The sequence below is a fragment of the Muscardinus avellanarius genome, assembly GCF_963383645.1.
Source record: "Muscardinus avellanarius genome assembly, chromosome: 12".
Lineage (NCBI taxonomy): Eukaryota > Metazoa > Chordata > Mammalia > Rodentia > Gliridae > Muscardinus > Muscardinus avellanarius.
In genome coordinates, this window is record NC_137798.1 from 59,642,283 (window position 1) to 59,660,028 (window position 17,746).

At 40.6% G+C, this 17,746-nt stretch overlaps 1 protein-coding gene across 1 annotated transcript; it reads left to right on the top strand.

Moving 5' to 3' along the window:
- Nucleotides 1-255: 255 nt before the first annotated feature.
- On the top strand, nt 256-17,746 carry CDKN3 (cyclin dependent kinase inhibitor 3; the record flags this gene model as incomplete). Its single annotated transcript, XM_080707150.1, has 9 exons — nt 256-482; nt 1,166-1,220; nt 2,604-2,686; nt 5,437-5,492; nt 7,567-7,611; nt 9,650-9,872; nt 13,893-13,924; nt 15,997-16,097; nt 17,660-17,746. The coding sequence occupies 9 exons, from the start codon at nt 256-258 to the stop codon at nt 17,744-17,746; spliced, it is 909 nt and encodes a 302-aa protein (XP_080563276.1).

The following is a 17,746-nucleotide window of genomic DNA, read 5'->3' on the forward strand; positions in this document are numbered from 1 at the left end:
GGAGTTAAAAAAACAGAGAGAGTATTTGATTGGCCTCTGGCAGATGCCGCGCCCACCTACTGGAAGAATGCACCAATGAACTGAGGGCAGAGGCGGGGTCGGCGCGGGCGGTGGCTGAGGTGCGAGTGCTGCGGGAGGAGGCGGCTCTGGTCTCGGAGTGTGGCGGCCAGCGATGAAGCCGGTGAGTAGGGCAGGCGGGGGGCTTGAAGGAGCGAAGCCGCAGGGACTAGAGGATGCTGGAGGCCGGTGCTCGGGATGGGCGGACAGTCCGGGCCTGGCCGCGGCACGACTCGCGCAGTAACGGTCCGGTGGGTAGGGGAGTTGACGCTTCCCGGCACCGGCGAGAGGGACCGCTGCAGAGCAGGGGGCCCGGCGGAGCAGGCCCGGGAGGGGACATTCGCTCTGCGCCTGCCGTGGGCTGTCACCTGTCGCCTGCAGGTCCTCTTAAGCCTCTGGACAGCCCTGCGAAAGAGTTCGATGGCGTAAGGGATTTAAACGTCTTCTGGTGTCAGTAGGCGAGGTACCCCAGCCCCAAAGGGTGTCCGGGGTCTGCCCTGACCCTCTGCGGAAAACCGTGAACGTGAAAGTCATGCCCCAGCTTGTGGGTGACATCACAAACTGCCACCATCCCCCAGGGCCACCTGGCACTGCACTTAGCTGGGAGAGGCAGAGTGAATGAGCCAAGCAAATTAAAAAAAAAAAAAAAAAATCTTGACTCATCAAAATTGCTTTAAAGGAAAGGAGAGAACATCCGACTTTGGCAAGGAGCTGAAGCCCCACCTGACTTATAATTACCTACCACCCAGCTTGGCACCCCATTGAGGGGCCTTCTTTGGGGCTTAGTTGATTATAATACTGCAGATCCAAAACAAATCTTCATTGCCCCTGTCATGTGATCTTCTAGAAACAAATAAGACCATTCTGGAATATAGCTTCAGAGCTAGGCAGGGCATTAGGTGTTTACGCTCGCTAATCCCTGTTTCCAAGTGGAGAGACAACAGCTGTCCACTCCTGGCCCCTCTCTCCACTTGTGCTCAGAAGGGAGGAGGGTTATGTGATCCCTGAGTTTGAGAGGAACATGAGTAGCTCAATCTTTTCTTCCCTCCTCTCTCTACATCTATCTGCCTGCCTCTAGAAGGTCTTTCTGGTCCACTCTGTCACACAGGTACCCCGGGTTGTCCATCACTGCCTATGACTGGGTGGATCAGCCTAATTCTGGGGTGAGATGGCTACATTATCCATTTGACGTTTAGTAATAAAACTGGCATTTTGAGCTCCATTCGCTCTTCCAATGTCCTATCATCTGGTTTCAACTAAGGAAAATACATTTTATATATATATATATATATATATATATATATATATATATATATATATATATTAAGGCAATTAATAAAGGCATACACACACACACACCCTTGAGGAACCCAAGAGAGGGAGTATAGAAGTCTCCCACATAGAAATGCTGCCTCTAGCCGGGCGTGGTGGCGCACGCTTGTAATTCCCGCGCTTGGAAGGCTGAGACAGGAGGATCGCACGGGTTCGAAGCCAGCCTCAGCTACTGAGTGAGGCTCTCAGTAATTTAGTGAGACCCTGTTTCCAAATAAAATATATATATATATTTTAAAAAGGTCTGGGAGTATAGCCCGGAGGTAGAAAGCCTCTGGGTTCCACCCCTAGTACCACCAAAAAAAAAAAAAAAAAAAGAAATGCTGCCTCTGTGATTGAGTTCTAACTGCTTAGATCAACATATGTGAGACAGAGACATCTCAGTCGTTGTCGGGGTGTGTGTGTGTTACCGAAGATTGAACCCAGGGAGATCCTACCTCCAAGCCACACCCCCAGCCATTTTTATTTTTTGTTTTTTGAATCAGGGTCTCGCTAGGTTACTGAGAGTCTCACTGCGTTACTGAGGCAGGTCTCAGACCTGGATTCTCCTGTCTCAGCCTCCAAGTACTGGGATTACAAGGCATGTACAAATCTTTTCTTTTTGCCTTAATTGCCTAAACTTCCATATCTGTCAAAAAACCTCCTCTTCTTTCAAAACCCAGCAGAAGCATATCCTCTGTGAAGCCTGTGGCTCCCTAAGTGGTCGGTCACTCCCTTTTCTGCACTACGGCACCTAGTTTCTGCTTTCATTTTAGCACCTAAACCTTTTCTCCTGTAATCCACACACGTATCTCTCCCTACAACTGCAGTAAGGGCAGGCTATTTATCTTGTGGATCTTTGCATCTCCAGAGCTTGGCAAATGAAAGTGTCTAAGAAATGTTAGTGAAAGGATGAACCAATTTTGTTTATAGTTGAGGAAAACTGAGATCTAGGATAAACTAAAGTGACCTGTCTGAGATCATATCAGAGCCAAGACCAGAAGCCAGATTTCCTGGTTCCCAAAGCACCTGTCTTTTCACTATGCTGTGGTGTGATTATTAGTAGGATGGTAAATAGTAATCATTTATTACTGAGATTGCAATCTGATAGTTCAGACTGATGACTGGATAAAATGCAATTATTAATTCAGTGGGTATTTAACCAAGGGTCAGCTATGCTAAGGCTATATGCACATATACTTTACAATTCTCTAACAGAACTGATTTCTTTAAAGCCTATGTCAATACAAGCAAGTGAGTTTGACTCCTCAGACGAAGAGCCTATTGAAGACGAACAGACTCCAATCCAGATATCATGGTATGTTAGCATTTCTGATTGACAAGGAGCTAAAATATTTGATGTTACATCATAATTTTGTAGAACATACTGCACATTATTAAAACTATTAAGTGATTCTCTTCTGATTATATAATTCTGATCTTTAAAGGATCTTCTAACTCCATGATTTGGTTACTAGCAATAATATAGAATATGGCCTTTTTTTTCTTTGTTCTTCTTTACACACTGAGAAAACTTTAATAAAAGCAAAAAAGTAAGGAGTAGAGATAGGACTTTGAAATGATTTCCCACTAAAATCTGCTTATCCTTTTAAGACAAAAGACAAAAATAGTATACCAAATATGGGATGAGGTGTTTATTTATTAAGACAAATCCTAAACAGTACTTAGAGCTATTAGCAGACTCTGTGTAAGAAAAAAGCCACATAGATATAATAACCAAAAAAAATTCCCACATAAAATCAACTTCCAAATCTTGGCAAATTGACTTGCAGTTATATCAGAATCTCAACAACCAGTAATCAAGTGCTTTCTCTCATCCCTGTAAATGTAATCATCTCTCCTCAGGAAAACACCATCCCCTACTACAGGAAGAGAAAAGAAGTACTTATCTCTAAAGTTCTTTTGACCTGCCATCAAATAACAATACCTTTGATTTTCCCCTTAATGTCCTTTTTTAAATTCAAAAACTCATCTAACTTTGAATGCCATATTATATTTATATGATTCCCCTACTTTCCTCTAAATGTATATTTTGCCTTGCAAACAAGGTCTCTGTCCTTGAGTAGTAACAAATTTTGAATATTACTTGCAATTATTTCATTTTAACCAAAATCCATTACAGCAGGAATGAGAATACCTTGTAGTTTTCATTATATGAAAGTATATTTGTTAAGGTATCCTGACCAAAAAAAAAAAAAATCTCAAATAGTAATGTGAAATGAGTGCTAAAGATGAAATTGTCAGATAGTCATTTTTCAGCTCATTCACCCAAGGTACAATAGGTTGAGCATCTCTAACCTAAAATCTGAAATGCTCCAAAATCCACAGGTTTTTGAGCATCATGTTGACACTTAAAAGGTTTGGAATTTTAAAGCAGTTTTGGATTCCAGATATTCCAATTAAGGATGTTCAACTGGTAAAGTCTTATTTCAAAACCCCGAAACTCCAAAATCAGAAACATATCTGGTCTTAAACATTTCAGCAATACAAAATGCCTCAGTTTAAGTACACTGAATACTATCTGTTGATATAGGCACTGTTAATCTAAGGTAAATTTAAATTAATTTGCCATATTAAGATGTACAGGGCAAATGATAAGTCCTCAGTCCATCTAGACCCTTTGGTTACCCATCTATTGACATTTAACTTTTGTAGAACTTTTGTTAAAGCACCCCTATTCAGGCTGGGCGTGGTGGCGCACGCTTGATCCCCCAGGAGGATCCCCCAGGAGGATCGTGCGCAGGTTCGAAGCCAGCAGCGCTGGCTTAAGAGACCTGTTTCCAAATAAAACCTATAAAATAGGTCTGGGAGTGTAGCCCAGAGGTAGACGGGCTTCCAGGAACCCCAATACCACCCAAAAAAAAAAAAAAAGGATAAAAAATAGGGCAGGGGGTGTAGCTCAGAGGTCGAATGCCCCTGGGTTCCACCTCCAGACCACCAAAAAAAAAAAAAAAAAAAAAAAAAAAAGCACCCTTATTCAGTGGCAAGCATTCATTTCATGTTGATGTTGAATTTGGTTTCTAATTGGTGTGTGTGTGTGTGTGTGTGTGTGTGTGTGTGTGTGAGTACGTGCGCACACGAGTGCATACCCAGGGATAGGTGTGTGACAGGTAAGTGCTCTATCACTCACTAAGCTACTTTTCAAGCCCCTTTTATATTTTGTTTTGAGACAGGGTCTCATTAAATTACCCAAGCTGGCCTTGAACTTGGATTCCTCCTCACTACCATGCACCAGAAATTATAGCACCCCATCCAGCCCATTTAAAACTTTTTTTTTAATTTAACTAATCCGGGTGTGGTAGCGCAGGCTTCTAATCCCAGCATTTGGTTTGTAATCCCAGCATTCGGGAAGCTGAAACCAGAGGATCACGGTTCAAGGACTGGGGTTTGCAGATAGCCTCAGCTACTTAGTGAGGCCCTCTGCAACTCAGTGAGACCCAGTTTCAAAAAATAAAGAAGAAAAAATAGCCAGGCATAGCTGGTGTGGTGGCGCACGTTTGTAATCCCCGCGCTTGGGAGGCGGAGACAGGAGGATCGCACAGATTCGAAGCCAGCCACGCTGGCGTAAGAGACCTTGTTTCAAAAATATAAAATAGGTCTGGGAGTGTAGCCCGGAGGTAGAAGGGCTTCCAGGAACCCCAGTACCACTGAAAACAAACAAACAAACAAACAAACAAAAAATAGCCAGGCATGGTGGTGCACGCTTGTAATCCCCATGTTTAGGAGGCGGAGACAGGAGGATCACGCAGGGTCAAAGCCAGCCATGCTGGCTTAAGAGACCCTTTTTCAGATATATATAGATTATATATATATATTTAGTCTGGAGGTAGAAGGGTTTCCAGGAACCCCAGTACCACCAAAAAAAAAAAAAAAAAAAAAAAAAAACTAAGCCAGTTTGGGCACATTCCTATAATTCTAGTACTTAGGAGGCTAAGACAAGAGGATTGCAGGTTCGAGAACAGCCTCAGCAATGTAGTGAGACTCTCAGAAACCTAGTGAGACCCTGTTTTTAAAAAAATGAACTAAATTTGATTCTTTTGTTTTTAGGCTACCTCTGTCACGAGCGAATTGTTCTCAGTTTCTCGGTTTATGTGCTCTTCCAGGTATGTAACACTAGAGTCATTTTCCTATTAATAACTTGAAGACAACTTTTCGTCAGCTAACACATCATTCTGTATACTAAGCAATATGAGAATTTCACGGACCAGCACTGGGTAACTCATGTTCTGAAGCTATCATAGTGAGTTATAGATAATGGAACACAGATCCACTCCTCAAACATTCCAGATCTGCATTCAGAAGTGTGTGTGTGTGTGTGTGTGTGTGTGTGTGTGTGTGTGTGTCTCTTTTATTTTTATTTTTTATTTATTTATTTATTTATTTTTTTGGTGGTACTGGGGTTCCTGGAAGCCCTTCTACCTCCGGGCTACACTCCCAGACCTATTTTTTTACATTTTTATTTGGAAACAGGGTCTCCTAAGCCAGCGCGCGCGGCTGGCTTCGAACCTGCGCGATCCTCCTGTCTCTGCCTCCCAAGCGCGGGGATTACAAGCGTGCGCCACCACGCCCGGCTCTTTTTTATTTTTTTGCGCGGTACTGGGAATGGAACCCAGAGGCATTCTACCTCTGAGCTACACCTAGTCCTGTTTTTCATTTTTAATTTTGAAACAGGGTCTCACTGAGTTTCAAAGGGCCTAAGTAGCTGAGGCTGTCCACGAACCACGATTCTCCTGTCTCAGCCTCCCAAATGCTGGGATTACAAACATGTACCACCATGCCCGGCCTTTTGTTTTTTCTTCTTTATCTTGAAACAACATCTCACTAAATTGTGGAGGACCTCATTCAGTAGCTGAGGCTGACTGTGAACCTGCAATTCTCCTGTCTCAGCCTCTCAAGTACTGGGATTACAAGCATGCACCACCACACCCAGCTCCTTTTTTATTTTGAAACAAGTGTGTGCCACCACACCCAGCTAGAACTCTATATTCTGATTTACCTTTTTTTTTTTTTTTTTTTTTTGGCAGCACTGGAGATGAAACCCAGGGGCATTCTACCTCTGAGCTCCACCACTAGTCCTATTTTTTAAGTCTTTTATTTTTTGAAACAGGGTCTCAAGTTGCAATGGGCCTCACTAAGTAGCTGAGACTGCCCACTAACTGTGATCCTCCAATCTCCACCTCCCAAATGCTGGGATTATAAGCGTACACCACCACACCTGGCTCTGATTTACCTTACTTAATAAAATGTAATTCTTGGGATAAAAACAAGGCTGAGGACTATAGTCAGAGAAACACAGAATAACGAATCCTGGATTAGAGTCAAGCATGATGTATGTGCCTGTACTTGGGAAGCTGAGACAGGAGGATTGCAGATTCAAGGCCAGCCTCAGCAACTTAGCGAGGCCCTCTGCAACTTACACCATTTCAAAGTAAGAAATAAAGTATGGCTTGGGGTGTATCTCAGAAGTAGAACACCCCTGGGCTCAATCGCCAGTGCCACAAAAAGGAAAAAAATCCTGGTTTCTGAGTTCCTTCAGCTGGAATCTATGAATCCTTATATTCCTAAAAATCTAAGAAATGAAATTCATATTCATGCTAGGCATGATGGCGCATGTTTATAATCCCAGTACTTGAAAAGCTGAGACAGGAGGATCACAGGTTTGTAGACAGCCTCAGCTACTTAGTGAGGCCCTCCTCAATTTAGTGAAACCCTGTTTCAAGATAAAGAATTAAAAAAAAAAAAAAAGGGCCAGGAGTGTATCTCGGAGGTAAAATGCCCCTGGGTTCAAGCCCCAATACTGAAAAAAAAATCATATTCAAATGGAATTGAACCCAGTGTGGTAGCACATCCCTGTAATCCCAGCACTTAGGAAGCTAAAATAGGCAGAATGCAGGCTCAAGGACAGTCTCAGCAACTTAGTGAGACCCTGTTTTAAAATTAAAAAAAAATAATAAAACAGGGCTGAGTAGAGCTGTCCCTGGGTTTGATCCCTAGTGCTACACACACACACACACACACACACACACAAAGAATTAAGCATAATCATATGCTATACTATATTAATGGTATAAATGATCATGTGGAATAATTTTCTAAAGTAAGTAGGTATATATGTATTTAAGTATGCTTGCTATATATGACCCAAAATTGACTTTTTTACTTTATTATTACTTATAGGTTGTAAATTTAAAGATGTTAGAAGAAATATTCAAAAAGATACAGGTAGGTCTAATATGAGACAACCATACTAACAGTTTACCAAAAACACCTGCAAGTCTCTTTGTCAAAGGAACAAACTATAGTCTCTTCTCAGAATACAAGATAAAGGTTCAAACGATAAACTCAGTCTGATATCTGAAGAGGCACCGGTGAGGTGCACAGTGAACTTATCATTTACCTCAGCATGGCTTTGCTTTTCAACTGTTGTAGTTACATTACGGTATCAGCTGCATTTAAGGACAGGACAGTTTGCACTGCCCAGATATTTGAACAAGCTCTTCCTTGCAGACTTGATTGTGGTAGTAGAACTTGACCTGAGCTGGTAACCCAGAGGCAGCAGTGAAGTTGTCCATCCTGGATGGAAAATTCAGAACCAGCATCTAGGTTGGAAGGACAGAGTAGGCACTGACTGGCCTTCTGTAGATACTCATACTGCAGTGTCAAGTCCAAGGACCTTAAGGATCTGTCCTCATTTGGAATGTGCATACAAGATGGCACTAAAAAAAATGTTAATTTTCAAAATATTTTATTCTGTGGTTGGGCATGGTAGCACATACCTGTGATCCTAGCACTTGGGAGGCTGAAACAAGAGGATCTCAGATTTGCAGCCAGCAACTTACTGAGATACTTAGCCAAAAATAAAGTAGGACTAGGAATGTAGCTCAGAGGTAGAATGCCCCTGGGTTCAATCCCAGTACATACACACACACACACACACACACACACACACACACACACACACACACACCTTACTCTGATGAGACTGCAACATCTTAAGACTACTAGTCCCACCAACATCCGTATAATACAGAAAATAAAAATGTATAAATTGCTTGATTCTGACCATTAAATTTTTTTTCCTTTTGTGTGTTTGTGTGTATGTGGTGCTGGGGATTGAGCCCATTGGCATTCTATCTCCAAGCTATACCCCCAGTCCTGTTTTACCTTTTATTTTGAGACAGTCTCACTTTGAGGCTGAGGGCCTCACTAAATTGCTGAGGCTGGCCTCAAACATGCAATTTTACTGTCTCAACCTTCCAAGTGCTGGGACAACAGGCACACGTCATCCATGCCTGGCTAGTATTTTTATTCTTAAAGTCTGTTTCTGGTTATTCTGGAATATCAGTTTGATAATATACTTTCTTTAGTTATTTCTTACTAAAAAAGACTTAAAGAGGTTAATGGATGAGTTGACCCTTAGGATATTTATAAAGATTTTCTACATTAGACAAACCCACTATTGTAGGATATGTTCAGTTAAAGAACTTTTAAATTATAAGTATAATTTAAATCACTAATTCAAGACCAATTGTGCACATTTTGGAATGCCCTGTTAAAGTATCTTCTATAAAAAGGGTTTCTATTTTCTTTTTATGAAAACTTTTCTTCATTTTCAGGCTGGGGGATATAGCTCAGTGGTAGAGGTATGTAAACTACAGGTTAACTCCTTTTACAAATACAAAAATACCATAATTTTATCAGGAGCAGCTTTGTCCAACAGAAATATAATGGGAACCACAAATGAAACCATGTATGTAGCTCTACGTTTTCTAGTTGGCACACATGAGAAAAGCAAAAGCAGTAAAATTTCAATAATTTTTTAGTCTAATGTCTTTTTTTTTTTTTTTTTTTTTTTTTTTGGTGGTGGTGGTACTGGGGTTTCTGGAAGCCCTTCTCCCTCCAGGCTACACTCCCAGACCTATTTATTATATTTTTATTTGGAAACAGGGTCTCTTAAGCCAGCGCGGCTGGCTTTGAACCTGCACGATCCTCCTGTCTCCACCTCCCAAGCACGGGGATTACAAGCATGCGCCACCACGCCCGTCCAGTTCAAAGCATTTTGACTTATAAATCAGTCAGACTTCATTTCATTGTAATCACCTTTTGGTACAGATGTTATATTAACAGGCATTTCAGATTTGCAAATTATCACTTACTAGTTTAGCTTAAGAAACTTAATTCCTTGTTTTCCCTCTTGACCATATTTAAAGTTGTAATGCTTTCTATGTGTGTGTCTGTGTGTATCTTGGTCTGTTGGCAGAAGAACTAAAGAGCTATGGTATACAAGACATATTTGTTTTCTGCACCAGAGGAGAACTGTCAAAATATAGAGTCCCAAACCTCTTGGACCTCTACCAGCAGTATGGAATTGTCACTCATCATCATCCAATCCCAGATGGAGGGACTCCTGACATAGCCAGCTGCTGTGAAATCATGGAGGAGCTCGCAATCTGTCTCAAAAATAACCGAAAAACCTTAATACAGTACGTTCTCCTTTCTCCATATGCTCCATGAGAATGTCCCAAAGTGATTTCTTAAACTATTCAGATATTACCTACCTCATGTTTTTCCTGTAATGATTACAAGGACATAATGCATGAAAAGTACTAGCACAATGCCTGATATGGAGAAGCACTCCAGTATTTATTATCACTTTTCAAGAGTAAGGACAATAAATAGATTTGGAAATTTTTAGTATAAGGTTATAGGGTTTGGGGGTTTCTTCTTTATTTTTGTCTTGGACCTCTAGTTGCAATTTTGGGGCCCTACCACCATGCTCACCACTGCCACAGAAAAAGTGGGGCATTATTATTTGCATATAATACCATCTTACTGATTATTTAGCTTTTTAATTGTTTAGTTGCTTTCAAATAGCAAGGAAGTCAATTTTTTTCAAACACTTCGAAAAAATCATCCCTAAGCAATGAGCAATCTTTAAAAATATGTCTTGAAAATTACATTTGATGATATGAATTTGCTACTAGAATCAAACAGGTCTCTTGTTTATCAGTGGCTATAAAAACACAAGCTGCTGATATGAATGTTTAAAACAAAATTGCATGGGGGGGAAATGAGGAGAGAAGAAGCAATAGACTGTGCTAGAGCATTAGAAACTATGCTGTGGATAGTAAACAATAGATGATCTTTCATCTTTCACACATGAAACACATGGACCAAAGGAGAGCCAGCCACAGCTGGAAAACTAGTCCTTTATGGCACTTATTGTACATTTTGTAACCAAATAAGCTACTTAATCTTTTCTAGAACTGGCAGTATATAATATAGTTTGATACTTTGAAAACCCTACAGTGCCTAATGTGGAGCTTGAGGTACACAAACTAAATAGCCAGATAGTCTAAATAGCCACATAGTCTCAGAGCACCTAGTGAAAGGGTAAATCCAGCCAACTCCTCCCCTTAAAGGCACAGCTCAGGGACTTCATGCCAACAGTTCAGTTCTGAAGGCAAACCCACCGTACAAGGGTCTTTAATGACATGACACCTATTTGTGGCCAAACTAAACTGATAAAGAGAAAACTATAGCTTGCAGAATTGGCAATAAAGAACTAAAACCCATCCTACATCCTAGTTTCCAAACTCTTTCTAGGGAAAAATTATAGCCTAGCTCTATAAATGCAAAATTTCAGAATAGATTCCATCATATCTGCTTAAATTACTGATAAGTACAGCAAAATACTAATTGGTTACATGTAGCTAGGGGAAAGTATTTTCCAGTTTGGGGATCTAATTTCCAAACTAATTCTGAGATTTTTTTTTCAAATAATTTTTTTTTTTTTTTTTTTTTTTTTTTTGTGGTACTCGGGGTGGAACCCAGAGGCTTCCTACCTCTGGGCTATACTCCCACACTTATTTTATATAATTTTTTAATTTGGAGACAGGGTCTCACTAAGTAGCTGAGGCTGGCTTCGAACCTGTGCCATCCTCCTGTCTCAGCCTCCCAAGTGCGGGGATTATAAGCATGCGCCACTACACCCGGCTTCAAATAAATTTTTGAAAGCAGCTTCTACTGAAAGGTTTCCGGAGATTAGTTCAGTTGATCAAATTCCTCTCTAGCAGGTTATGGCAAAATAAGAGCCCTGATGTTTGAACAAAATACAAACAAAATGGACAGACAAATGGGTGACCTTGCATATGCTGAATGTTTCAGGCTCCCATAAAATACTATCGATGATCGAGAGCTTTCAAAGATGTACCACAGTGACTGTTTTGTATGGATAAAGATAATGTTCTATCATTCTGCTCCCTTGGATGCCGTCGCTGCTAGACAGCTATAGAGCCCATCCCTTGGGAGGGTCTGGTCAGCGCTTTTCAGTGCGTGCCTGCCAGAGCAGGCTGGCTGGTTCTGCTGACACTGTCAGCTCCTTATGGTGTCAATGAACACTGCTTGCTATTGCATTACGTTGTTTCCTTGGGCTGTTATAACAAAGTACCACAAATTGGCTGGCTTAAAACACAGAAACTTATTCTGCCCACATTCTGGAGGCTAGAAGTCCAAGCCCAAGTTGTCAAGAGCCACGTCCTCTCTGAGCCTGGGTAGGCGCCTTCTTTGCCTCTTACTAGCTTCTGGTGGGGCCATCAGTCCTTGGCAGTTCTTAGCAGTCCTTGGCTCGTAGCTACATCCCTCCAGCCTCTGCCTCTGTCATCAAGAGTCTGGTTATGTCTGTCTCCTCACACAGGTGCTTCCCTCTTGTAAGGACACTAGTTGCCCTGAATTATGGCTCAACTAATAACCTCATCACAGACACTTTCTGTGAATATGGTCACAGTGCCAGAAACCAGGGATAAGGCCTTTGTCAGCTAATCTTTTTGAGGGACATAATTCAACTCACAGCACCTACTGAGCACCAAACAATGAGACACAAAATGAGTTACAGTCCTCACCCTCAGGCAACCCATAGCTAGTAACTATACGGAAGTGAAGTAAGACCCCAGCACACAGGAGAGTGAGCACTCCTGCAGGGACACAAAGGCATTTCAGGAAATGAGATTTCAGCTGGATTTCAAGACATGTAGGAACATAGCACCAGGTGTGAAGTATGTTAACCTGCATGAAGCCACTGAAGTGGTCAGCTCTCAAACAAGCTTACAGGTGAGACCCTTCGTAGACAGCACATCAGTAGGTAACTAGGGCTCAGGGCCTGTTTGGTCCTCTTATCTCACACCTACAGGATGATCTGTATCTACAGCTCTATTACAGTACACTGATGTTCATGATGATGAATCCTAAGTACCAAACTGGGTTCAGTATACTGTCTGAGGAAGTTAGGTGTGTAATACATTTTTTTTAGGATATTTATTTATTTATTTATTTATTTATTTTGATGGTACTGGGGGTGGAACCCAGAGGCGTTCTACCTCTGGGCTATACTCCCAGACCTATTTTATATTTTTATTTGGAAACAGGGTCTCACTAAGTTGCTGAGAGCCTCACTAAGTAGCTGAGGCTGGCTTCAAACCTGTGAGATCCTCCTGTCTCAGCCTCCCAAGCGCGGGATTACAAGCGTGTGCCACCATGCCCAGCTTTTTTAGGATATTTAAAATGACAAAAATGAATTGTTCTATGGCTTGAGGGTTGATCTAAATTTTTCTGGAAAAATCTGCTTTTGCAGAGCTGCTCATTTCTTCACAAGCTAGATAACAGCACCTAGTATTCATTATTTCTTTCCATGCCAAGCTCAGCTTCAGGCCCTTTACAAATGCTACTTTATTTGATCCTCACTCTGATATAGATACCATTGCTATCTCCATTTCATAGGTAAAATGCAGAGGCCCAAACTGCTTAAGACTCTGTCTCACAGCTCTAGCAAAGAACAGATCCAGAATTCAAACTACTGCTCTACACCTCCATAATCTGCTACTGGTTTCCTCTGAGATAAATTCAGGGTTATTGTGTGGGTAGCATTTCTCCTCTAACCACTCAGGTTTGGTCTAAAAGAAGAAAATAAAGTGGCAGTTAGTAAAAATACTGATTTCTACCTAATAACATATTTCATTTCTCAGATTGTGGCTCTTAGGGTTTAAAGAGTTCAGTATAAAGGTCCTATCTACCATGAACTTTGGAAGTGTTCAGAATACCACCCAACTAATAAGCACACTTTGGTTTGGGGCAGTTAATTTAACAATATTAATTTCCATGTGCAAGCCACTGTACTGGACATTAGAGTTACAAATAGCAGGCAGAGCCGGGCGTGGTGGCGCACGCTTGTAACCCCAGCATTTGGGAGGCTGAGACCTGGAGGATCACAGTTCGCGGACAGCCTCAGCTACTTAGTGAGGCCCTATGCAACTCAGTGAGACCCGGTTTCAAAATAAAGAATAAAAACTAGGGCAGGGGGTGTAGCTCGGAGGTCAAATGCCCCTGAGTTCCATCCCCAGACCCGCAAAAAAAAACAAAAACAAAAACAAAAAGCAGGCAGAAAGAATAAGTTGTAACTTAGGATGGAATGGAAATGTACAAACTTCAAAACTCTATTTTCCTTTCAGCTGTTATGGAGGACTTGGGAGATCCTGTCTTGGTAAGAAATTTATTTTCATGATTACTTTTTTTTCTCCCCCCCCCCCCGCCATGGTACTAGGGGTTGAACCTAGAGGCATTCTACCTGAGCTACACCCCTAGCTTTATTTTTTATTCTTTATTTTGAAAAAGGGTCTAAGTTATGGTGGGTGTAAGTAGCTGGGGCTGGCTGCGAACCTGCAATCCTCCTGTCTCAGCCTTCCAAGTAGTGGGATTACAAGCGTGTGCAACCACGCCTGGCTATGATTACTTTTTTAACCTCAAAATAGGTAAACTCTTGTTTCTGGGTCATATGTTCACTTTATATTAAAATAAGACAAAACACAATGTAATTTTGCCAAGATTCAAAGGATTATTTAAGACCCTAAATGTGGTTTTCCTAGAAGACTTGGGTGGGAGTGGGAGGCACTTTCAGTTTTGTAGAACTCTGCAAAATATCATTTACAAATCTTAGCACCTGCATTCTTATGTTTTTCTAATGTTCTCCTGTACATGTTATGACACTGACAGTAACTTATAAATAATATCCATGGGTAACATAAGTATAAAAATCAAAGTTAACTACTTACTATGTGTTAATTTTAAAACTTACATGTGCTGGGAAAAACACTTTGAAATTCTCAATAGAGTAAGTTATTCCTTTTAGTGTTGAACCACCTCAAGGTTAATAGCTTTTATTCCAAAAAACACTATTAGAATGAAAAGACAATCCATAGTATGCAAAAAAAATTTCCAAACCATGTATTTTATACTCAAAAAATGTCTGCAAACCAGAATATGTACTCTTACAGCTCAATATAAAAAGACAAGGAGCGAGCCGGGCGTTATGGCACATGCCTGTAATCACAGTACTTGGGAGGCTAAGACAGGAGGATCACAGGTTCACAGCCAGCCTCAGGTACTTAGTGAAGCCCTCTGCAACTTAGGGAGACCCTGTTTCAAAATAAAGAATAAAAAATAGGGCTGGGGGTATAGCTTGGAGGTAGACTGCCCCTGGGTTCAATCCCCAGGAAAGAAAGAGAAGACAGAGAGAGAGAGACAGACAGACAGACAGACAGACAGACAGACACAAATGACATACCAGTTCTAAAATGGGCAAATAATCTAAATAAACATTTCTCCAGACAAAAATATATGTCTAGCCGGGCGTGGTGGCGCACACTTGTAATTCGCTTGGAAGGCGGAGACAGGAGGATCGCGCTGGTTAAGAGACCCTGTTTCCAATTAAAAATATAAAATGGGTCTGGGAATGTAGCCCGGAGGTAGAAAAGCCCCTGGGTTCCACCCCCAGTACCACCAAAAATAAAAATAAGCAGGGCATGGTGGCACATGCTTGTAATTCCAGCATTCAGGACGCTGGAACCGGAGGCAGTTCAGGGTCAGCCTCAGCTACTTAGGGAGGCCCTTTGCAAGCGAGGCCCTTTGCAACTCAGTGAGACCCTGTTTCAAAAGTAAAAAGACAAAAAAAAAAAAAAATAGGGCTGGGAGTGTATTCAGAGATAGAATGCCCTTGGGTTCAATTCTCAGTACTGTAAAAATTAATTAATTAATTAATTAATTAAATGACTGGGGATGTAGCTCAGAAGTAGAATGTCCCTGGGTTCCATCCCTAGTACCACCAAAAGGGGAGGAAAAATTAGTTCCAAGAAACCACATATTGTATGATTCCATTAATATTAAATGTCTAAAATAGGCATAACTATAATAGGTAAGTGGTTTCTTAGAGCAAACGTTAATGGGGTATGGGGAGGGGTGCTAGCAAAAGGGCTAATAGCGTTTTGAGGTGAAAAAATGTTCTAAAATTTATACTCTACGTGGATGAATTGTATAGTATATGAACTATTTCTATCTTAATAAAGCAATAAGAATGACACGTTAGACTTAACCACAGTCACTTAAGATCATGATTTAACTGTTGAAAGCACACAGTAAAAGGTCCCAGTGATTTAATTCATTTGTAAAATTGCAACTGAATCTCCTGCACCAACACATACTGAATGAGACATCAAATGTCCTGCCCTCCATTACTACTCTCAATAATATGTATATATTTTTGTCATATTCTCTTAGTAGCTGCTTGTCTCCTCCTATACCTGTCTGACACAGTTTCACCCCAGCAAGCCATAGATAGTCTGAGAGATGCAAGAGGATCTGGGGCAATTCAGACCATAAAGGTAAGGAATTAGGCTGTTCCTATTACAAACGGTGTAATATATAATCAAAGAGGCACAAAGATGAAAATCCAAAGCATGCTATTAGTCAGACACACCTGTTTTTTTATTTATATTTGAATATAACCCAGATAGCTACAAAAGCCCATAATATTTTTAACAAAATAATGGAATAATTCAAACTTTCCACTACCCTTTTAGGATCTACTGCTCATTTTTGGTCCAATTCTAGGAATGGATCCTCTCACTGGAATGAGATGGTAGTTATGATAGTTGGTAATTTGGAGCCAAAAATATCTAAAGATCCCCCTCTATCACCAAAACAAGAACATTTATAATGGTATAAAAAATGTAAAGGAATACTAGTTGTCTTTTGCTCTGGATAACTAAAGTGACATCTTCCATGTTTTCCCTGCCATTAACACTTCAAAAATAATGTAGTAGCAATGCCAAGAATATCATAATCGTGATACCAAAAGGATTCTGCAGATTTCCTTTTATCTGTAGATCTATACACTAATTTGTCTTCCAGTCTTGAACACCCTGTCTCATCTCTAGGATGGTAGAATCCTGGCCTTTAAAGGCAGCTCTACGAGCTTGAAAGTCCCCACCTTCTTCCCAGGGAAGAGGTCTAGTCCAGTTATCACATACAGTGAATTACTTTTACTACTGACAAAAATTCACTCAGCATCCTGGTTCTCAAGGCTTTAAGTCATTCACACAAAACAATCCATACAAGATCTGCCTAAGTTCTGAAAACAGAACTCCCTTAATTTGTTAAAATCAAATCAGGCTTCAGACTCAAGAAGTTCAGGTCTTCTCTTTGAAATAAAATATATGATCAAATATATGTATGAATAGGTGTGTGATCCATCTTTAATACTGGAAAGAAAGAAGCCCATACTTAGCATGTCCTGTCAGTTCATCCCCTGGGCATTCTGTGGCAAACAGGCTTTAACCATCTCTGTCCTGATGTAAGTTAGTACACAGTTCCAAAGGTTCAGGAATGATATAAAATGGCAAAGTGAAAGTAGCCTTGGGGAAACTATTTAAAATCCAAATTATTTAAAGCCTTTATTTTGCTTATCCGTTAAGGTTAGTGATGTGATTTGTTTAAAAACTTACCTACAAAAATTGTCCCAAATGGATTGTCATCACAAAGAGCTGGAGTAGGGCTTCTCTAAATTAAGAAATAGATTTTCTTGAATATGCCATTGTCAAACACTACTATCAAGAGTGCCCTTCCCCTTATCCTGTAAACAGGAAAAACATTAGCAAATATAATGCCCTTATTTACTGTTTTTAATTTTGTCTTGCCAGTAAAGGAAGATTCTACAGACTTATAAAACATTTTTCTGTAATGCTACCTTCGGATTTTTAACTTTTAAAGCAATTCCATTTTGCATTGTATGCAGCTTTACTCCAAGATAAATTTCCCCAAATTACAAATTTTTCCTTAGCCAAAAAGAGACAGAATTATTCTTAACAAGTATTTTTGATTCCTAATTGTCTACTCTAGCAACTAATTTCTACAGTGTATTTCAACCTATCTATATTTTTTTCAGCAATATAATTATCTTCACGAGTTCCGGGACAAACTAGCTGCATATCTATCATCAAGAGATTTACTATCAAGATCGGTGTCAAGATAA